At 41.8% G+C, this 23,480-nt stretch overlaps 1 protein-coding gene across 4 annotated transcripts in view; it reads left to right on the forward strand.

The window, feature by feature from the left end:
• Positions 1–23,480, forward strand: part of LOC115232583 (serine-protein kinase ATM) — a 121,971-nt gene that overhangs the window by 48,605 nt on the left and 49,886 nt on the right. For all 4 annotated transcript variants that reach the window (XM_036500609.1, XM_036500607.1, XM_029802548.2 and 1 more), the window contains exons 26-35: positions 678–757; positions 2,966–3,107; positions 3,887–4,104; positions 8,178–8,280; positions 8,444–8,518; positions 11,317–11,469; positions 12,695–12,827; positions 15,779–16,049; positions 20,140–20,269; positions 20,570–20,752. In XM_036500609.1, the coding sequence (XP_036356502.1) occupies positions 678–757; positions 2,966–3,107; positions 3,887–4,104; positions 8,178–8,280; positions 8,444–8,518; positions 11,317–11,469; positions 12,695–12,827; positions 15,779–16,049; positions 20,140–20,269; positions 20,570–20,752 (1,488 nt within the window). The remainder of the gene's footprint in view (positions 1–677; positions 758–2,965; positions 3,108–3,886; positions 4,105–8,177; positions 8,281–8,443; positions 8,519–11,316; positions 11,470–12,694; positions 12,828–15,778; positions 16,050–20,139; positions 20,270–20,569; positions 20,753–23,480) is intronic.

The raw sequence follows: 23,480 nt of genomic DNA on the forward strand, positions 1-23,480 counted from the left end.
GCATAGGCTGTTTTGTATAAGACACAGAGTAGTTAGAGTATGTTCATGAAAATGTGTGTGTGAGAGAGAGAGAGAAAATAGCACTTTTGTATATATGTGAACAGTTCTCTAATGTGAGTTATTCCAGCTTACAGATGGTGGGCAGTGGATTAAGACTAAAGTATCTTAATGAAGAAAAATCATATCAGTTTTAATGATGTGTAGTGAAAGCAAATATCTCCCAGTTGTTGCTGGTGGTAGTAGTAGTAGTAGGTGATTGGTGTTGTTGGAATTTGTTGTGTGAGATATTTGAGGGGACAGAGCTGCATATAGACTATCAGTCGCCTGCTTTGCTGTCTTGACACAGCTCTGGGTTCAATTGCAGATTTAAAAGCCAAGTGTGCTTTATATAATGATAACGTGGGATGGATTGTTTTCATCAGTCTGTGATAAGAAGCACTCTCAGGCAGCAATTGTCATAATAGAGTAAAGGCTAGACATGGAGAAGAATGAGTATCCATCATTGATACAGGTGGGGGAATTGACTAACAGAGGTACACAGTTTAGAATGGAACTGTCTATCAAAGTTACATGCTGCTAAGGAGATAAATTTTAGAATGTGTCTGTCCAATATGTGGTCTGTCGCAAGGTTTCCTGGCATTCCAACTGTTCTCTCTTTGCTATTTTCTTTCTTTCAGGATATTGAAAACTGTTTGAAGAAGAATGTTTCTGACTTTATTGTCCAGTTACTGCTCTGTCTAGATGAAAAACCTGATAAGTAAGCATCTTTGTCTCTACCACTCTCTCTCTCTCTCTCTCTCTCTCTCTATATATATATATATATATATATATATATATATATATATATTATATAGAGGGCATTATTACACATAGATGCCTCACACTAGGAGGGACTCTTAAAGTCAAAACTACTAAAATTTTAGTAGTTTTAACTTTAAGAGTCCTTCCTAGCATGAGGCATCTATGTATAATAGTGCCCTCTATATAATATAAATAAATAAATTTAAAAGAAAAAAATTGATGGTTTTTATGAGGTTTTTCACTCTAACTACTTGATAAATTCTTATGAAGATTTTATCCTATTTTTAAATTGTGTGTATATCATCATCATCATCATCATCATCGTTTAGCGTCCGTTTTCCATGCTAACATGAGTTGGATGGTTCTACTGGGGTCTGTGAAGCCAGAAGGCTTCATCAGGCCCAGTCAAATCTGGCAGTGTTTCTACGGCTGGATGCCCTTCCTAACGCCAACCACTCCGTGAGTGTAGTGGGTGCTTTTTATATATATATATATATATATATATATATATTAGAAGAAATGAGGTAATCAGAAGATCGGATGGTTCATGTTTATAGATATTTATTTATATATTACATTTTTTACATATATATATCATATCATTCAGATTATTAGCGCTTTCTCCCATTCCAGTGGGGTTTTCAAATCAAATCAATTCCTTTGTGGGGAATTTGGTCATTTTATAGAGTTTCGTAGTAGTGAGGAGGAACAAGATAGTATAAGAGGGTGAGGTAGATGAGGAGGAAGTGAGAGAGAGAACATGTGTTGTGTGTGTGTGTGTGTGTGCGTTTGTATCTGAGGCTAAAGAGAGAAAGGGGGAAAGGGGGAGGGGAGAGGGAAGAAGAAGAAGAAGGATTTCCTTTGGCCTGTTGGACCCCCTGGGGAGTTCTAAGAATTTTAGCTCTCTGTCCATTCTGGTGTCACTGAGTGTGTATGTATATATATATATATATATATATATATATATATATATATATCATTGTAACTGAACTTGCACCCTTCAAAATATTTTTGAAACAAAAGTTAGTCTGCTGGTCTAATTTGTTAGTGTTTGTATCATGGTCCCAATCCGACAAGAAAACATGAATTCTTCATCATGGGCTTTAGAAACACTTATCTGATTTACTTTGCTATAACTGCTTACAACAGCAAAACATTATTATGTGATACATACTCCTGTGATTGGGGCATTGACAGTTAAATGTCTTCAACACAGACACGAAATATTGCCAGTGACAGGATGGATGTGAACTACTGACTCCTACATCTTCCTCGCCTTTGGTTAATTGTCTATTATTCTAAAAGCACAGCCAAACAGGGATGTCATCTTGGCAGTCACTTTTCACTTGTTGCTCCAGTTCAGTTAATTTGAAAGAAGCCATATGAATGAGGGATCCTCTGCATAATCACACAGCTTGCAAGAAATAAGTCAAATCACCTGCAAATCAAAGCCTTAAACAAGAATGACATATTGGATAAGATGGTTCTGGATGCACTGCGCCTAGGAGAAAGGCAAGATAATGATGATAGAAATGCTTTTGATCAGACCTGCTCAATCATGGCTGACCAAGGGTTACACACAGAATCTATCAATTAAACAATTCAATACATTATTTACATTTGATGGATATTTGTCCTCATCTTGTTTGTTGTTAACACAACGTTTCGGCTGATGTACCTTCCAGCCTTCCTCAGGTGTCTTGGAGAAACTTCAAACCTGGGTTCTCATTCCTAAGGTATTTTTCGATGATGATGATGACGATGACGACGATGAGGAGGAGGAGGAGGTTGTTGTTGTTGTTGTTGTTGTTGTTGCTGCTGTTGTTGTTGTTGTTGCTGCTGTTGTTGTTGTTCAGGTCACTGCTCTGGAATCGAACTCGGAATCTTGGGGTTAGTAGCCTGCACTCTTAACCACTATAGATCAATAACTGGCTGATGTGGTATGAGGTGATTATTATTAGATTGAAGGTGAAGATCACCTGTGCACAGCATTGCAGTTGCAAACATACTGCACTAGACGCTAGGTACACTGTTTAAAAGTCCATTTTCTTTGGATAATCTTTGTGTTTGTGTGTGTGTGAGAGAGAGAGAGATAAATGGATATCCCAGCATCTCAACTCATCATTTCATTGTGATCACACCAACCCTCAACTCATTTTTTCAGTGTGTTAACACCAAATCCTAATCCGCCATATTACAAGAGAGATGTCATCATGACAACCCTGCAGTACCTTGCCAACAATTTTTCTTCCAGCATCACTGAAGAACATAAGCCAACTCTTGTGCATTACCTGTCCCTACATGCAGTAAGTGACCTTTTGATCTTTTTACAAGAAACAAAAGACCTGAGTGTCTGGTGAGTCTGTATATTTGTCAGTGACATTGTACTTCATGACAATAAAGAACCAGTGATGACTAGAGAGACAGTTTGGTTTGTGTGTCACTGGTGTGATGTTGTATGCCAGTTGGGATAGAGGACCTACAATTACTGGAGATGACCCGACTGCGAAGACTCGACAAATAATGTGAGTTCATGGCTGTTTCCTGCACCAGCTTTACATAGAAGCCCCAGCCTTTCCAAAGTGCCTTGAATCGCAGGACGGCCTCCTGTGCTTACCTTGGATCGTAGGGCGACCTGCTGTGCTTGAGGAGACCTATTGAGTCAAGTACAGCAACATCAACATCAAAAAATCAAATAGAAATTGTAGTTGTGATACCTATGCCGGTGGCATGTAAAAAGCACCATCTGTACATGGCCGATGCCAGCGCCACCTTGACTGGCTTCCATGCCAGTGGCACATAAAAGCACCAACCGATTGTGGCTGTTGCCAGCCTCCCCTGGCACCTGTGCCGGTGGCATGTAAAAAGAAAACGGACGTTAAACGCTGCTGCTGATGATGTTGTATTGTATAGCAGTGAAGGTAAGGACCCTGTACTGACTGAAGGGGTTATTGTGTATATTTCAGTGCTGTAATCATGCATGATAGGGAAAATATTAACCCTTGTTACTGAAAAGCTATATACTATCATTCATTCCATAAATACACAAAATCAGTTTAGACTAATTGCACAAGTTCTCTTTCAGGATCACTTCTGGAAGATTCTGTTGCTTCTGGGAGTACATCTGAACAGCTGCAGCCAGTTGTCAGAGCAGTACCGACTCATGTGCAGCTATCACCTCTTTGTTGACCTTTTACTCCAAGAATTTGATACCAAACTCGGTGACTGTCATTTCTATATTTTTCGAGAAGTACTCTGCCGCATTTTATACCTCATTGAGCGACTTGGACAGCAAATCAAAGTGTAAGGATATTTTATCTATTAATTTTTGGCCATTCTCTAGGTTGTTGAGCAATTCAGCTTGACTCTCAGCTGTCAATTTTGTCCCTTGGTGAAGCACATTGATTAATCTTTGGAGTGGTCAGTGGAAATAGATGATAGTACTAATGGTGTTGTTGATGATAGTTTTATCTTAGAATGTGCTTTAATGCATGTGGCAGGTTCATGGTGGCATCTAAAAGTTCTTAACAAATGAAAACTTGTTTCCAATTCATCATTTTTTCACCCCCTTTTTATCACTGCATTCCACCTCTTGTGTTCGTGTTTTGTAAAGTTCAATATCCCAAGATCAGCTTAACCACATTTGCTCATATCTTCTTGTCTTACAGTTTCTTTGCACCTGTAGCTTCTGGTATTTTTTGTTACCCACATGTCATCATCCATGCACATTACATGTCTATACTAACAGTCATTTCTCTTGCACTTTATATACGAAACCTCTTACACCTAGTTTTTCTCTCAGTTCATCACTCATACTCATTAACCCTTTAGCATTTAAACTGGCCATATCTGGCCAAAAGTATTCTGCTTGTTTTATGTTCAAACTGGCCAGATCTGGTCTCTCGCACCAACCCTACAATATCATCTTAAACATTAACAGCTACCTCATCAAAATCTCATAGCTACAAGATAATGCATGATTAGTTCAAAACAATGTGGATAAAAAAGTGTAGTGATGCTACTGTGTAGGGTTCGGCGCGCATGCGCAGAATGGGACTACTTCCGGGTGGCCACCGGAAGTCTTGCTCAAATCTCCCTCTTCGGCTAAGACAGCATTGCGATCGGACGTGAATTCATAGGCTCTGACAACCACTCGTGCTACGACATAGCGCCAACGACCATCAACCAACTTCAACAAACTAACACGAAGCTGTATATCAGAGGCTGTCTTTCTCCCACCAGACAACGTACGACATCGCAATCAATAAACCAGAACTACTGTCTTTTCACCATTTAACCTGACTTCGTCTGTATTGTTTTCTAAGATTTTATATGTGACTAGATCGGATATCGACACCCTTTCAGTGCTTCGATAACAGATCCTTCGTTACAAAAGCATTAATTTTGGCAGAATAATCATCATCATCATCATCGTTTAGCGTCCGCTTTCCATGCTAGCATGGGTTGGACGGGTCAACTGGGGTCTGTGAAGCTGGAAGGCTTCGTCAGGCCCAGTCAGATCTGGCAGTGTTTCTATGGCTGGATGCCCTTCCTAACGCCAACCACTCCGCGAGTGTAGTGGGTGTTTTTTACGTGCTTTTACATGTCACCGGCACGGGGGCCAGCCAAGGCTGGCAACGGACACGAACGGATGGTGCTTTTACGTGCCACCGACACGGGGCCAGACAGAGCTGGCAAACGGCCACGAACGGATGGTGCTTTTACGTGCCACCGACACGGGGCCAGACAGTGCTGGCAAACGGCCACGAACGGATGGTGCTTTTACGTGCCACCGACACGGGGCCAGACAGAGCTGGCAAACGGCCACGAACGGACGGTGCTTTTACGTGTCACCGGCACGGGGCCAGGCGAGGCTGGCAACGAACACGAACGGATGGTGCTTTTACGTGCCACCGACACGGGGCCAGGCAGAGCTGGCAAACGTCCACGAGCGAATGTGTGAACACTAAAGGGTTAAGATTGTATATCTAGCTATGCATGTTATATTCATTTCTTTCCAGCCTTCACACTATCACTGGATTTCAGTGCTCAGATCTCAGTATCATGCAGCATGACAGTTTGTACACAAGCATCATAGAATTTGCTTCAAAAAAAGAAGCAACAACAGCTCCCTGAACTTTTTCCACTCTATTCATATTCTGGGTGTAATTCTTTCGGAAGATTCTCTATAATAAACAATCAAAGGCTATGAAGTAATCCTTAAATGAACACATGCACTAAATTCCTCACTGATCTTGCTAACATTCACTTTGCTGCCTGTGTCTGTATATAATTTACACTGCTTTTTGAAGCAGTCTCATCATCATCATCATCATCATTGTTCGACCGTGGTCGAGACAATGGAATTTACCATGCTACGCCAGACTTCACGGTCCATCATAGCATTACGGAGGTCCTGTTGCTGGATGCCTGTATCCCTGGAGATTACATCAGGGTAGGAGAGTGTACGCCCTCTGGTATTGCGAGTAGATGGCTTCCAGAGGAGAAGAGTAGAAATTACTTCTTTTTCAGCTCTACAACAATGTCCAGCAAACTGGACTCTCCTACCTTTCACAAGAGATGATACAGGTGGTAATTTCCCATATATTTGCATTTTAGTTGGATGGCGCCTCCACGAGAGATTTTGAGCTCTCATAAGGAGGCGAGTGTAGGTTCCATCCAACCGCCTCTCAAGCTTCTTTGATAACGTCCAGGTTTCTGAGCCATATAGTAGAATTGGCCATCTACTATATGGCTCAGAAGCAGTCTCTCTACAGCAAGAGATCACTATACTACAGATCATGATACCCTGTCAAAAACTTTCTTCAGATCAACAAATGGTATAGAGGCTTACTCTTCATTAAGAATTTCTCTTATGATTGTTTTACAAAGCATGAATTACTCCACATATGTCACTCATTTCTTTTAAAAAATTCATGGCAGTGTGACAGTTCACTACAGAGTGTTCACTCTTTTTGCTTGGACACTGTTGACTGACGTTTGGTGCTATAGCCATGGGTTGACTAATACCTTATGAGTAAAAAATTGGTAGAATGAAACTGAAAGAGGTCTGTCATGTAAATATGTATGTGTTATGTGCATGCATGCATGAATGGGTGTGTGGGATCTTTTCGGTTTGAACGGTAGTTTTTTCTAGCGGTGTCATATGAAATTGTCACCCATAATTATGACCCTAGTATCGATCTATTGCATTTCAATCTGTGTTAGGGTTAGGGGGAAAGGTATTTTTTTTCTTCAGAAATGTAAATAAACCTAATCTGTTTCTTAAACGAGGGACATATTCATACAGCACAGAATGTTTTCACCTCAATAGATGTCATTGATTGGTTGAAATTGCAGAAACTGAAGAAAAAAAACAACAAATATCTTACAAACTATAGAATTTTCTCAATAAAGCCAAGAGAAAAAGATGTTTTATAAACACATTCTACCAGTATATGAAGTTTAAAAGTGTTTAGTTACGTGGAAATTATTTTTAAAAACTGCCGGTCAAACCAAAAAAATCCGGTGTGTGTTTCTCTTACCTTGGCATGTGCACATTAATTGTAAACAAAAATCTACACCATACAAAGGATGTCGTTTGTTTGCAATCTTCTTTGACGGTATTCTGCAACCCAGCTATTGAGCTATTCGGTGTTCAAAAGACAATAAAATATTACATTACATGGTTACAGATGAGGATTGGCAACAGGAAGAGCATCTAGCTGTAGAAAATCTGCCTCAACAACTTTTCAGTGAAAGCATAGAAAAACTGGACATTAAAAACAATAAACTTCACAATCTCCCATTTCTTTTTCTTCTGTACCTACCAGAGAGATTTAGCAATTCTTCTCAGTCTTCAGCACACTGAAATTGTGATCCATAGGCGCAGGAGTGGCTGTGTGGTAAGTAGCTTGCTAACCAACCACATGGTTCCGGGTTCAGTCCCACTGCGTGGCATCTTGGGCAAGTGTCTTCTGCTATAGCCCCGGGCCGACCAATGCCTTGTGAGTGGATTTGGTAGGCGGAAACTGAAAGAAGCCCGTCGTATATATGTGTGTGTGTGTGTTTGTGTGTCTGTGTTTGTCCCCCTATCATTGCTTGACAACCGATGCTGGTGTGTTTACGTCCCCGTCACTTAGCGGTTCGGCAAAAAGAGACCGATAGAATAAGTACTGGGCTTACAAAGAATAAGTCCCGGGGTCGATTTGCTCGACTAAAGGCAGTGCTCCAGCATGGCCGCAGTCAAATGACTGAAACAAGTAAAAGAGTAATGAGTAAGAGTAACTCATGAACTTAACACCCCCCTCCTTTTCTCTTCACCCTGCATCTATGTCAGAAATGTCTGTATTGACTGATACTATGTTATATTTCAGCATTCAGTGTTGTAATGACGAGAAATACATAGAAGCCACCATTGAACTTGCCTTGAAGCTGCTGCTGCAGTTCAACTTTGCTTCAAGTACATCATTCAGCAAGGTAACACTGCATAACTGATATATCTCTCACACACACACACACACACACACACACACACATAATACACACTTCAAAATTACCAAAACATCATTATTGCTAATGTTATTGCTGTTTTTGCTATTGTTCATTCCATTGAGTCCAAATTCTTTATTTCATTTTTCAGGAATTCTCTAAATTTTTGCCACAGATTGTGAAGACCTTGATGCCTTATTGCTGTGGTTACACTTTCAGTCACACAGTATGTTGATTATTAATATTATTGTTTTTGTTGTTGTTGTCCTTAATGATGATGATGATAGTGTGTGTTTATGTGAGGGGTTTGTTTTATGGGGAATAATGTCACTATCAAATGTCTACTTACATCACTGGTTACAATATGCTTTCATTCTTCCCCAATTTTTTTTTTCATATTCCCATCATCTTGGAAATGTCTCGAGTGATCCCTTGGAAATCTCTTGGACACCACTCAACAACTGAATAGGTCCATCTGTTGTCTGAGAACCATATGATATGTCTGGCCCACAGTAACTTGCACATTCAATATTCTGTGATCACAGTGCTTACCCCCACTCTATTCTTGAATTACTTTGGTTTGGCTATTGCTACTGCAATAATAATATTCTTAGCATGGATCTTTCCATAGCCCACTCTGTTGTAGCCAGTCACTTTTCTTCGTTCTTTATAGTAGCCTATGTCTGACTTGTCCACAAGATCCTGGTTCAGTCTCTCTGCATAGAATCTTGGGTCAATGTCATTTTCTATATCTTCAGGGTTGATCCATACCTTGTAAGTGAAATTGGGTAGATGCCAATAGTGAAGAAGCCTGGCAGATAGACTGTACCTGTAATTCAGAAGGTCTGGCCTTGTCACACACTGTATCACACTAATTCTGTGAAATACTCGGCCAGTTACATTCATTCAAGAGGTGCAAATAATTTAGTTGACAAATAATTGATTTTTCTTCATTGAATGACCACACACACGCATGCATGAACGTGCACACACACCATAGAAGTAGATATATGTGTATGCCAGTTCACTCTGTAAAGGAATGGCCAATAAGAAAATCATTCAACCATAAAAACCATGCCAAAAATGGTATGTATGAGTAACCTGATCCTAACCCAACAGAAACTTCAAATAGTTACTAACTCAAATCATAATGAGCCACATGGAGAGTGGCTTGAAATGATGAGTTAGGAGAGGAGCAGCAACGATGCGATTGGTGTGATCAATGTATAGTTTGAATATCTGCATGTAAGTGCCTGCTGAAAAATCTGAACTGGAAGGAACAGGAGTGGCTGTGTGGTAAGTAGCTTGTTTACCAATCACATGGTTCCGGGTTCAGTCCCACTGCGTGGCACCTTGGGCAAGTGTCTTCTACTATGGCCTCGGGCCGACCAAAGCCTTGTGAGTGGATTTGGTAGACGGAAACTGAAAAGAAGCCTGTCATATATATGTATATATATATATATATGCGTGTGTGTGTTTGTGTGTCTGTGTTTGTCCCCCTAGCATTGCTTGACAACCGATGCTGGTGTGTTTATGTCCCCGTTACTTAGCGGTTCGGCAAAAGAGACCGATAGCATCAGTACTGGGCTTACAAAGAATAAGTCCCGGGGTCGAGTTGCTCGATTAAAGGTGGTGCTCCAGCATGGCCGCAGTCAAATGACTGAAACAAGTAAAAGAGTAAAAGAGAGAGTTGTTTGATCTGATGAATTTCACAGAAGGCACCCTTGGACCAGATAATGTTGTTAACCCAAACAGAACACTAGGTCTACTACCAAATGCAGTCAGAATTGGTATAAATTATCAATACACCACCCTATGATGTATCATTTGTAAGTCTAAGTAAGCATGAATGATTTTAAATGTTAGGCCAACACATCTTTCAAGAGTTCGTCATCATCGTCATCGTCATCATTTAACATCCGTTTTCCATGTTGCCATGGGTTAGATATCAAAATTGTTTCAGAGTAGTGATAGAAATATATATCATCATCATCATTTAACGTCTGCTTTCCATGCTGGCATGGGTTGGACGGTTCAGCTGGGGTCTGGGAAGCCAGAAGGCTGCACCAGGCCCAGTTTGATCTGGCAGTGTTTCTACAGCTGGATGCCCTTCCTAACGCCAACCACTCCGTGAGTGTAGTGGGTGCTTTTTACGTGCCACCGGCACAGGTGCCAGACGAGGCTGGCAAACGACCACGATCGGATGGTGCTTTTTACATGCCACCGGCACGAAGGCCAGTCAGACGGCGCTGGCTACGGCCACGTTCGGATGGTTCTCTTACATGCCACCGGCACTGGTATCAGATTACGATTTTGATTTTGATTTATATATATATATATATATATTTTTTTTTTTTTACCCCAGCTCCCCTTCAGGGTTGGTGAAAGCGATGTGGTGGGCAACGAAAAACCTGGCTGGTGACAGTCAAGGCTAATCTGGAACCCAACCTAGGCCCCCATATCTATGGCGTTCGCCACTGGAACAAGGAGTGGTTGGAGATCACGCGGTCGTTAGCCTCAAATCGCCAGGCCTGGTCGGCATTTGTGAGAGATGCAGCACTGAGGATGAATGAAGCCAGCTCAACCCACCCCGGGTGAATGCTGTCTCAAGTCAAGTCAAGTCACAGAAATATATAAAATTAACTGTTTATGTGTAATTAAATTTTGATTTTGCCTAATTTCTTATCAGCTCTGATTGGGTGGATATATGATCACAGACATACTAGCCATGACCACCACCTTTTATTTGGTCAGTGTAACCCCCAACATCATTATCCAGTATGAATCTATTTCTGTAATGTTTTGTGTGTGTGTGTCTGGATGTGAGACTCTGTTTTCGTTTCTGTGTCTGTGGATATGTTTGTGTGCATCAGGTTATGGATATGTATATGTGAATATATATGTGTGTGTCTGTAATAGTCTGTGTGTCTGTGGTAGTTCATTTGTACTGAAATGTGTCTAGATGTAGTGAGCATCAAGGTATACAAGTTAGTCAGTTCTAAAATGTTTGTTCTTAAATTTTAGGTTCTTAATCTGTTAGAATCTATGATATTTAATGATAATTATGAAAAAGGAATTTTGGAGCTGGATCCGTTTCCCAAGAGTGAGACTCTTCAGAAATTCCGAAAAAGGCATCAATCTTTAAAATATAAATGTGGCAAGTTTTCTCTTCAACAGGTGAGTTTTATAAATATTATAGTTCATATTTAACTAGCAGTATCGCCCGGCGTTGCTCGGGTTTGTAAGGGAAATAACTATATAAGCATTTTTAGAGAGTTACTTCCTTTATAGATGCCAATTCGGGCATTCTTAGCCATTTCTGTTTTGGTGTCTTCAAGCCATGAAGTCGTTGTTCTAAAAGAACGCTGGTCTCCTTGACAACGCATTACGACGTTGATTTCCTTAAACTCCCTTCCCCACAGCTTCACGAGGGAGGGAAGGGGGAGAAGCAAACAGGTGCAGGTGTGACCATGGACGCCAACTCCGCCGCCATCGACACACGAAAAATTATGCATTAAAATGGAATAAAAAAATGATGTTAAATTATTTTTAAAATCGTAGACTCATCGTAGACGCGCGCTAATAGCCAGACGGGCTCGATATGAATCACGACTATAAGATACCCGAATTTGGTTAAACTGCACCGCAAAATGTGGGAGGAGTTAGGAATCTAAATCGTAGGAGACAGACACTCACACAACTACAGTTTTATATATATAGATTGCACTCTGGTGATTATCAAATTCTCTTCTTTGTTCTCATTGGTAAGATATACAGAGGACTTAATCAGTTGTGTTTCAATTATTTATATCCATTTTGCTGTGCTAACAAGACTGGAATTTGATATTTTGTCTTCCTTTCACAAATTTTGACATTTGTACCATTTTGGGAGTTAGTAGTTATTTTACAATTCAATGACATGAACATGAAACCAGTTGTCAACCAGCTAGACTAAAGCATTCAGAGACAATTGTTCCACTTATACCAAAATTCCTAAATTTGCAAAACTTACACCAAAGCTGTCATTACGCTTAATTGAATTAAAAAATTGTTCTATCAGAAAACAAAACTATTAACTCTATCATTATTGAATAACTTAGTTTTAAATATACTATAATTCGTTCACCTCCTACATTTATGCATAATGACTTCTGCCTCATCTTTCTAGATATTTGCCATTCTCTTTCTCTACCTCATAATTCTCTTTACATGTATTATTCTCACTCTCTCTCTCTCTCTCTCTCTCTCTCTCTCTCTCTCTCTCTCTCTCTCTCTCATGTAGTGTTGTCAGTAGTCCTGACTCTAATTCTTACCAAAAACACTTGTTATATCAGTAGAAACAATGTAATCCATGTAATGATATCACAAGTTACTATAAACAACTTTCTATTGGTTTTTGTAGGAAATTGAATGGTTTTTGAAAACAGGCAAGGATGTCACACTTTATAGAGGCACCCGGAGTGTAGAAAGTTTGAAATTTCTCCACAAACAACTGCAAAAGCACACCCATAAATTCAGAGATTTAATTGTACAAGGTAACACATCTGGAGTTCTATTGTAATACTATAACTTGGCTGTGTAGAGAGTAAACCAGATGCTTTACAACATCTTGGTCACTGACTCAATCATTCTTTTTTGAGATCTCGTTATGATCAGCTTTCTATTACTTTTGCTTCAACAAGTCTGAGTATAGCAGTGATGATACAATGATTTTGAGGAAGACTTCTGACGTAGACACAAAACCACAAATTCAATATGGGGAGTTTAGTTAATTTGTCTGATCCCAGCACACAACATGTACTTGTTTCATTAACCCTTTCGTTACTATATTTCTGACCAAAATACACCCCTTATGTGTTTCAATTAATTTCTAACATAATCATAAATTTAGTCTGGTTTCATTAAACAACTATAACTTTTTTATTTATCAATATATTAACGTAAATTTTGGAAGATAATTTAATGAAATGTTCTCAACCAATTCTATACTATAATTTTTGTCACAAAGTGACTCTAATTGCAGGTAGATACTGGTAAATTCAACAAAATATAAAATTATTAAAATTTTGTTCAAACATCGGTATAGAAAATGGATTATTAGCTAATATTCAATTGGGTATACAACAAAATTTTACAATAGAATTTGTTATTCTGGGTAACTTTCTGATACCCATAATAATATTTACGGCAAAATAGTCTTAATTTCATTTAAGGTTATGGGAAACCACTAACTATACTTTCTTTCGTTTTGTTTACGTTTAGCGTAACGGTTCGTTTCCGCCGTAATGATTTCAAATAGGCTCATTCGAAAAAGTAAAAAGAAATAGTCTAAGGCTTTACTCTTTTGGGAAAGTCTGTGGCTTGGTCCAGTTTCTTCAGAAAAATCACCGAAAGAAACAGTTTTTAAATTTTCACTCCATTCGGGTGCCAATTCATTTTCTTTATCGCTGTCGGAGCTCTCGGATTCACTGTTTTCACTTTCGGAAAATGAAACATCAGATTCATTATCAAATACCACGTGCTTTTTTTTTTTTCAGTCATAGAGTTAGATTTATGAAGGTCTTCAGTAGAAAATCCTTCGAATTCTGACTCTCTGCTTGTAATAATGAAATTTGTATCCATTTTTTGTCAGAATTACAAATTTTGAAAACACAATAGGAACAAATTTCGGAAAAAAATCTCCCAATATTCACGGAATTAAAATTACACTTCGATTCTTGTACAAAACTGTAGTTGAACTCTTTATGAAGTATAATACGTATTTTCACGAATGTACTAAAGAGATTTTCTCTGATATTCTCATTTAAATATGAATAGGTAAATTCGGGTGGTTTTGGGCGGTTTGGTCACATTAACCAAAATTTTTTTCGGGCAGTTTGGTAACGAAAGGGTTAAAGGAAGAAAGAAAGGCAAAAATAGCCTCTACAGGGTTTTTTTTTGTTAACCTATAGTATTTGAGGGGAGGCGGTTAGTCGATTACATTTATCCCAGTGCGTAACTGGTACCTATTTCATTGACCTACGAAAGGATGAAAGTCGACCTTAGTGGGATTTGAACTCAGAATGTAAGGATGGACAAAATGCCACTAGGCATTTTGCCCAATGTGCTAACAATTCTGCCGGCTCAATAATAATTAAGTGATAATTATTGCTTTAACATCCACTTTTCTGCACTTGCATGGGTCATACAAAATTCATTAAAGCAGATTTTCTACAGCGAGATGACCTTACTGTCACCAACCCTAATAATATTTCCTTATTACCAGAAATATTTTCATGGAGCATCATCATCATCATCATCATCATTTAACGTCCGCTTTCCATGTTGAACGATTTTGACTGAGGGCTGGCGAACCAGATGGCTGCACCAGACTCCAGTCTTGATCTGGCAGAGTTTCTACAGCTGGATGCCCTTCCTAACGCCAACCACAGTGTAGTGGGTGCTTTTTACGTGCCACTGGCACGGGGGCCAGTCAGGCGGTACTGGCAACAACCTCACTCGAATCTTTTTACATGTGCCAGTAAGGCAACACTGGTAACGATCACGCTCGAATGGTGCATTTTACGTGCCACTGGCATGGAAGCCGGTTAGCCGCTCTGGCAACGATCACGTTCAGATAACACTGCTTGTATGATGTTGTTGGTGGTTTACTTATTAATAATAAAAATAATAGCAGTAATAATACTTACTTAGACTCTTGCATTGTGTGAGACGTAACAAGTGAAGCTTCTCCCAGTGTGGTTGATCTTTCACAGTTCTGTCCACTCCTGACCAACTAGAACTCATGCAGCTGAATTCTTCCTGAAATGTCTGGCACTAGGTGTTCTTGCACTGGCCCTTTTCCTTCTTCTAGTGATCATGTGATTGAAATCTTTGCATGCTGAGTGATTGGCACACAAAATGTGACTCACCAGGTGATTTGGCAGAACTTCCATAAGCAGTGTTGGTGGAACGTTTCCTTCTTGACCGTCTTTTCAGTTGTATTCCATGTTTCATTGCCGTATAGAATGTTAGCAGAACTATTGCCTGACCTCCTCCTCCTCCTCCTTCTTCTTCTTCTTCTTCTTCTCCTCCTCCTCCTCTGCCACCACCACCACCACCATTTTTCCATACTTTCATGGGTCAGAATTTGTTGAGCCAGATTTTCTACTGCCGGATGCTCTTCGTGTCACCAACCCTTACCTAACAGAGCAACCCCAGTACTTATTCTTTAAAGCCTGGTACTTATTCTATCAGTCTCTTCCATTAAACTACTAAGTCACAAGGATGTAAATACAAATGCTGACAGTCAAGCGATGATGGGAAATGCACACACACACACAGAGAGGCTTCTCTCAGTTTCTGTCTACCAAATCCACTCACAAAGTTTCTGTCGGCCTGAAGCTATAGTAGAAGATACTTGCCCAAGGTGCCATGCAATCGAACTGATATAATTAATTACTCTTTGATTCATCTCATAGCCAGACATTTGCTTTATATTTCTTAGATGGTTCAGAAGATATCGTGTGCCAGCTCGTCCAAGAATTAGCATGCATAATTCAGAATGGATCCGGTGAAGTAGCAGAGGCAGCAGCTCTCTGTCTTGGCATCATTGGACCAGTTGACATTTCTCTGTGGACATCATCATCACAACTAAGTCGAAATCTCTACCAGGATCAATCCCAGTTGGAAAATCTTCCAGTCTACCAAGAGAATACCAAACAACAGAAATATTTCCAGATCTTCTACTTGTTAAACCAATATCTTGTTGATTCTTGGTGAGTTTTTTTGTTTTTTTCTTTCAATTAGTCTTCTGTCTGTAAATCACCACTATTCTCTTTACTCTTTTACTCTTTTCCTTGTTTCAGTCATTTGACTGCGGCCATGCTGGAGCACCGCCTTTAGTCGAGCAAATCGACCCCGGGACTTATTCTTTGTAAGCCCAGTACTTATTCTGTCTGTCTCTTATGCCGAACCGCTAAGTGACGGGGTCGTAAACACACCAGCAATGCCAGGGGGACAAACACAGACACACAAACACATACACACATACATATATATATATATATATATAAATTAATTTAGGGTAGAAATTGATATTTATCAATTAGAACCAGTGGTCTAGCATATTAAAAAAAATCCGAAGATTAAAATATTTATATATACCAATTAAGGACTGAACACGAAAAGTGGACAGTCAACATGCTAGATATAGACGTCAAATCACCATTCTCCACAAAGGATTATGTTCTCTTGATCTGAGAACATAATCTTTTGATCTGAGAACATAATCTTTTGTGGAGAATGGCGATTTGACGTCTATATCTAGCATGTTGACTGTCCACTTTTCGTGTTCAGTCCTTAATTGGTTATATATATATATATATATAACGGGAAGCTTTATGAAAATAAACAAAAGACGAAGGCAGGTGGAAAACAAACGAACAATTGTATTAGTATGGCGCTCAGGAAATATAAATAAAACAAGTCTTTAACGTTTCGAGCCTACGCTCTTCAACAGAAAGATACACAGAGAGAGAAAAACACAGAAAGAAGGAGAGAAAAAATGCGTGCAGTAGCTAACGAATCAACATGGCGATCTGATTTCGGCCAGAGGTCAAAGATCAAACATGAGACGCGAGAGCGAAATAAGGGGAGATAATAGGTTGAGGGACCAGCTAAAAGTGCGTGGGAGGGGTCTGGATGTGTATGTATAGGGTTGGTGTATGTATTAGTATGTATAAGGGTGTGTGTGTGTGTGTGTGTGTATGAGAGAGTATTAGTGCGTGGGATTGGTCTGGACGTGCGTATGTATGGGGTTGGTGTATGTATTAGTATGTATTAGTATGTATTAGTACGTATTGGTATGTATAGGTGTGTGTGTGTGTGTGTGAGAGAGTATAAGTGCGTATGCGGGGTCTGGACGTGTGTATGTATAGGGTTGGTGTAAGTATTAGTATGTACTAGTATGTATTAGTACGTATTAGTATGTATTAGTTGGTGTGTGTATTAGTATGGCACATCATATGTGATGTGATGTGTAAAGTCATGTGGTGTAGTGAGGAGAAGAGGGGGAGGGGAGAAGGGGAGGGGAAGAAGAGGGGGAGGGGAGGGTGAAGAGGAGAGGATGGGGAGAAGGAAGGGGAGGAGAGGGATGAAGGAGGAAAGAGGGAGAGGGGGAGAGAGAAGGGGAGAGAGGGAGTGAGGGAGCAGAGGGAAGAGGAAGAGGGAGGGAGAAAGAGGGAAGAAGGGAAGGGGAGTAGGGGTGAAAGGATGAAGGACTGAAGAAGTGGGGGTCGGGGGGAGAAAGGATAGGTGAGGAGGGGGAGAGGGGGGTTAGATGAGGAGGGGGGGAGAGTTGAGACCAAATGGCGTATAAGAGCGAAGAGAGAAGATTAATTCCTGTTCACGGCGCAAACGGGAATCCGGATGGCCTCTGTGTAAGGACAAACCGAACACAGATAGGTGTTGCAAGGAGTGACCGGTGGAGCGGAAATGGCGTGAGACCGGTGTGTCGTTCGCAAGGTGGATGTCACGAAGGTGTTCCGCGAACCGGTCAGCCAAGCGGCGTCCCGTTTGTCCGATGTACAAGGAATTGCAGAGAGAGCAAGAGATGCAATAGATAATATTGCTGGAGGTGCAGGTGAAGGAGTGGATGATGGGATAGGGTCGATGGTGGGTGCTAGTGAGGCGGGTGGTGTTGGAGAGGTAAGGGCAAGTGCGGCAACGTGGGCGGGAGCAGGGGAACGAGCCGGGTTGGAGGTAGGGTCAGGGAAGGAGCTATGGACCAAAAGGTCTCGAAGGTTGTGGGCTCGTTGAAAGAGGGGAGGGGTCGGTTAGGGAAGAGGTGTGAAGTGGACGGGTCGGACTGGAGATGACGGAAAGCTCGAAGAATGGTGCGTTGGAGACGTAGGGTCGTGGGGTGGTAAGTGAGGGGAAAAGGGAGGCGGGAGACTACAGGGCGGGTTCGGGGAGAGAGAGCAGATACACGGTCCACGGACCGTGCTCTGGCAAGGGCGGTGTGGATAGTGGTGAGGGGGTATCCACGTAGGGTGAAGTGGTGAGCCATACGTTGAGACTGAGTCTCAAAGTCATGGTCGTCACTACAGAGCCTACGTAGACGGAGGAATTGGGAATAGGGGATGGAAAGCTTGGTGTGTTCTGGGTGGGAGGAAGAGAAGTTGAGGTATGAGTGTGAGTCTGTGTGTTTGTAGTGAATGGAGGTGGTAAGAGTGGAGTCAAGAATGCTAACCGAAATGTCGAGGAAGGAGACAGAGGTGTTGGAGATAGTGGAAGTGAAGTGGAGGGCTGGATGGAAAGATTGGACGAAAGAGAGGAAGGAATCTAGATGTTCGCGGGAGAGTGAGGTGGCACCGATAATGTCGTCAATATAACGACCATATAGTTCAGGAGTGGGACCAGTGAAAGTAGAGAATATTTGGGCCTCAACATAGCCAACGAACAGGTTCGCATAGTTGGGGCCCATTCGCGTTCCCATGGCCACTCCCGAGACCTGATGGTAGAACTCATATACATATATACGACAGGCTTCTTTCAGTTTTCCGTCTACCAAATCCACTCACAAGGCATTGGTCGGCCCGAGGCTATAGCAGAAGACACTTGCCCAAGATGCCACGCAGTGGGACTGAACCCGGAACCATGTGGTTGGTTAGCAAGCTACTTACCACACAGCCACTCCTGCGCCTATTGTGCACTTCCCTATTGTGTCATCATCACTACCATCACCATACTCATCAGAATTAGTAACATTGTTAATACCTATTTCTTTACTACCCACAAGGGGCTAAACTCAGAGGGGACAAATAAGGACAGACAAACGGATTAAGTCAATTACATCGACCCCAGTGCGTAACTGGTACATATTTAATCGACCCCAAAAGGACGAAAGGCAAAGTCGAACTCGGCAGAATTTGAACTCAGAACGTAGCGGCAGACGAAATACCGCTAAGCATTTTGCCCGGTGTGCTAACGTTTCTGCCAGCTCGCCGCTTTTAACATTGTTAATACCATCACCAGCATGTTCATTAGAATTTTCAATATCACCATCACTGCTATCATCACATTCATCAGAATTAGGAGCATCAGCAACAGAATTGTCACCAGCATCATGCTGCTCCTTCATCATCATTAGAATCATCCTTAACATCATCATTACCTTCATCACAGAATTGGTAATATCATCATAGAGTTTTTTACATCAGTTTCGCCATTAATGGAAGTTTTGCAGCCGAGATCGTTGCCAGAGCAGCTAACTGGCTTCCGTGCCAGTGGAACATAAAAAGCACCATTCGAGCGTGATCCTTACCTGCGTCGCCTTACTAGCACTTGAAAAAAAATCATTCGAGCGAGGTCGTTGCCAGTGCTGCTGGACTGGCTCCTGTGCAGGTGGCACATAAAAAGCACCATTTGAGCGCGGCCATTGCCAGTACTGCCTGACTGGCCCTCGTGCCGGTGGCACATAAAAGCACCCACTACACTCTTGGAGTGGTTGGCGTTAGGAAGGGCATCCAGCTGTAGAAACTCTGCCAGATCAGATTGGAATCTGGTGCAGCCATCTGATTCACCAGACCTCAGTGAAATCGTCCAACCCATGCTAGCATGGAAAGCAGACGTTAAACAATGATGATGATGATGTAATGGAAGTTAAATTTGGTTATTTCTACATAATTTGTCTTTACAGTTAGATGCCATTCCTATTGTTAACCACTTTAATCCTTTAGTTAGAGTAATTTATATTTACAAATGTCAGTAAGTATGGAAACATCCTTTGAATTTGATGATTGAATGGGAATCAGATCCCTCTTTTTATCATCATCTAATGTTTGTCAATCTATTTCTCTATTTCAGTATGACCACTGTCCAGTGTGCTGCTCAAGTTCTAAGATCTATGTTGTCCACTAAAGCAGGGAGACAATTTAAGCGTAATAACCTACAATATGTCCCTTTCTTTTTCAAGAGCTTTTACCCTTTCTTAAAGGTGAACTATGCTTTGGATTCATTTATACCACTTTTCTGACAATAACATCCTATTAATTTTCTTCCAGGCCTTCATTTAATTTTAATTAAGTCTGATTACAAACCCGGTGATGATCGTGATATATGTAATTATTTAACATCCCAGTACATTCTGTAAAGAAAAGGAAAGAAGAGAGAGAGAGAGGTGTGTGTGTGTGTGTGTGTGAGAGAGAGAGAGAGAGAGAGAGAGTGAGAGTGAGTGAGAGAACTCAGAACTGAAAATTATTAGTTTTATTTCCTGTGGATAATATTTGTTTTCCAGAGTAAAGGTCAAGTTACAACCAAGGACCCTAGCAAGAGCATCAACATTGACAATGAAGAGCTTTGGAACCCTAGTCATAGCAACCATAGTGACTGGATCATAAACCTCACTTGTTCTTTGATCCAGAGTGATGCTGTGGAAGATGAAATGCTACAAGTTCTAGGCCCTATCTGTCAGGTTAAGGTAGGTCAGCCCACAACCGGCTTTAATTGAAATTCTATTTTCTCTATTCATTTTTCTCAAAACAAGTGTTGCGATAAACACATCATGCCCATCACCTTCCCTCTTGTTGGGAGAAGGAGTTTATGCCTTCCATGCCACCCACTTTAACACCACTTCCTTTGCTGCAAATATTCAGTCCAGATTTCCCAGTAGAGGATAATACAGTCTCTTGATTTGCTGTTTCTCACCTTCCTCAACAAGTTATCATAGGGCATTGGTGGAAAAGGTTCCCTATAATGGTTTGCCAACAGATAGTATAGGAGCCTAAATCTGCCCTATCAACTGTTGACTGAATTAGCTTTTTTGTTTCCCTGAATTAAATAAAACAAGCTCCAGTAATATATTGTGATTCAATGAAAATGTACCAACTTCCCTGTAGTGGTTGATCTGACCAAGTTCATCATTAGAGCTGTAAATTGTTGTTGAATCTTGGGTCAGCTCTTTATAATCTTAGGTGTTCCAGCTGTGACCATCAGAAACTTTTTATTGTCTTATGAATCTAACTTTAAAACAATCGAGTGTAATTACTAAATACTTTACAGCACTTAGTTTCATCCATCAGCATTATGAATTCACCTCAAGCATGAGGTTAATCATCATCATCATCATCATCGTTTAACGTCCGTTTTCCATGCTAGCATGGGTTGGACAGTTCGACTGGGGTCTGGGAAGCCAGGAAGCTGTACCAGGCTCCAGTCTGATCTGGCAGTGTTTCTACAGCTGGATGCCCTTCCTAATGCCAACCACTCCATGAATGTAGTGGGTGCTTTTTATGTGCCACTAGCACAGGTGCCAGGGGAGGCTGGCAACGGCCACGATCGGTTGGTGCTTTTTACATGCCACCGGCACGGAAGCCAGTCAAGTTGGCGCTGGCATCGACCACATAGAGATGGTGCTTTTTACGTGCCACCGGCACAGGTGCCAGAGGAGGCTGGCAATGGCCACGATCGGTTGGTGGTTTTTATGTGCCACTGACACGGAAGCCAGTCAAGGCGGCGCTGGCTTCAGGGTCAATAAGCTACTTACCAGCCTGATACTGGTGTATATATGATCTACTATCATCATCGTCGTTTAACGTCCGTTCTCCATGCTAGCATGGGTTGGACGGTTCGACCGGGGTTCTGGGAAGCCAGAAGGCTGCACCAGGCTCCAGTCTAATTTGGCAATGTTTCTACAGCTGGATGCCCTTCCTAACGCCAACCACTCCGTGAGTGTAGTGGGTGCTTTTTACGTGCCACCTGCACAGGTGCCAGGCGGGGCTGGCAACGGCCACGGTCAGATTGGTGTATTTTATGTGCCACCGGCACGGAAGCCAGACGGGCGGTGCTGGCATCGGCCACGAGTTGGATAGTGCTTTTTACGTACCACCAGACCAGGGATCCTGGCTGGTTCAATTCGATTTCGATTTCGCTTGCCCCAACATGTCTTCACAAGCAAAGGGGGTTGGCAAGGGTGCCTGTCGTACGGTCGCATTGGAGTATTTTACGTGCCACGGCCACGAGTCGGATAGTGCTTTTTACGTACCACCAGACCAGGGATCCTGGCTGGTTCAATTCGATTTCGATTTCGCTTGCCCCAACATGTCTTCACAAGCAAAGGAGGTTGGCATGGGTGCCTGTCGTACGTCGCATTGGAGTATTTTACGTGCCACGGCCATGAGTCGGATAGTGCTTTTTACGTACCACCAGGCCAGGGATCCTGGCTGGTTCAATTCGGTTTCGATTTCGATTTCGCTTGCCCCAACATGTCTTCGCAAGCATGGGGGGTTGGCATGGGTGTCTGTCGTCGGATGAGGTTCTATATCGACTTCGCTTGCCTCAACCGGTCTTTGTGTCCAAGGGAGGAAAGGCATTCATAAGTGGGCTGGGCTCACTTGTCCTGCCTGGTCTTCTCACGTACAGAATATTTCCAAAGGTCTCGGTCTCTGGTCATTTCCTCAGTGAGGCCTAAAGTTCGAAGGTCGTGCTTCACCACTTCGTCCCAGGTTTTCCTGGGTCTACCTCTCCCACGGGTTCCCTCAACTGCTAGGGATTGGCACTTTCTCACACACCTATCTTCATCCATTCTCACCACATGACCATACCAGCGCAATCGTCTCTCTTGCACACCACAACTGATGCTTCTTAGGTACAACATTTCTCTCAAGGTGCTAACGCTCTGTCGAGTATGTACACTGACATTACACATCCATCGGAGCATACTGGCTTCATTCCTCACGAGCTTACGCATGTCCTCAGCAGTCACGGCCCATGTTTCGCTGCCATGTAGCATGGCTGTTCGTACACACGCATCATACAGTCTGCCTTTTACTCTGAGCGAGAGGCCTTTAGTCACCAGCAGGGGTAAGAGCTCCCTAAACTTTGCCCAGGCTATTCTTATTCTAGCAGTTACACTTTCAGCGCACCCACCCCCACTACTGACTTGGTCACCTAGATAACGGAAGCTATCAACTACTTCTAGTTTTTCCCCCTGGAAAGTGACGGAAGTTGTTTTCTGCAGATTTTCGGAGGTTAATGCTCCCGAGCATCTGCCACATACAAAAACTATCTTCCCAGTTAGCCTACCTTTGACATTGCTGCACCTCTTATGTGTCCATAGCTTACACTGGGTACATCTTATAGAGTTTCTACCTACACCTTTTCTACAGATCGAGCAGGGCCATCTTCCTGAAGATATTTGTGGATTGTCT

The sequence above is a fragment of the Octopus sinensis genome, linkage group LG2 (assembly GCF_006345805.1).
Source record: "Octopus sinensis linkage group LG2, ASM634580v1, whole genome shotgun sequence".
In the NCBI taxonomy this organism is placed as follows: Eukaryota; Metazoa; Mollusca; class Cephalopoda; order Octopoda; family Octopodidae; genus Octopus; species Octopus sinensis.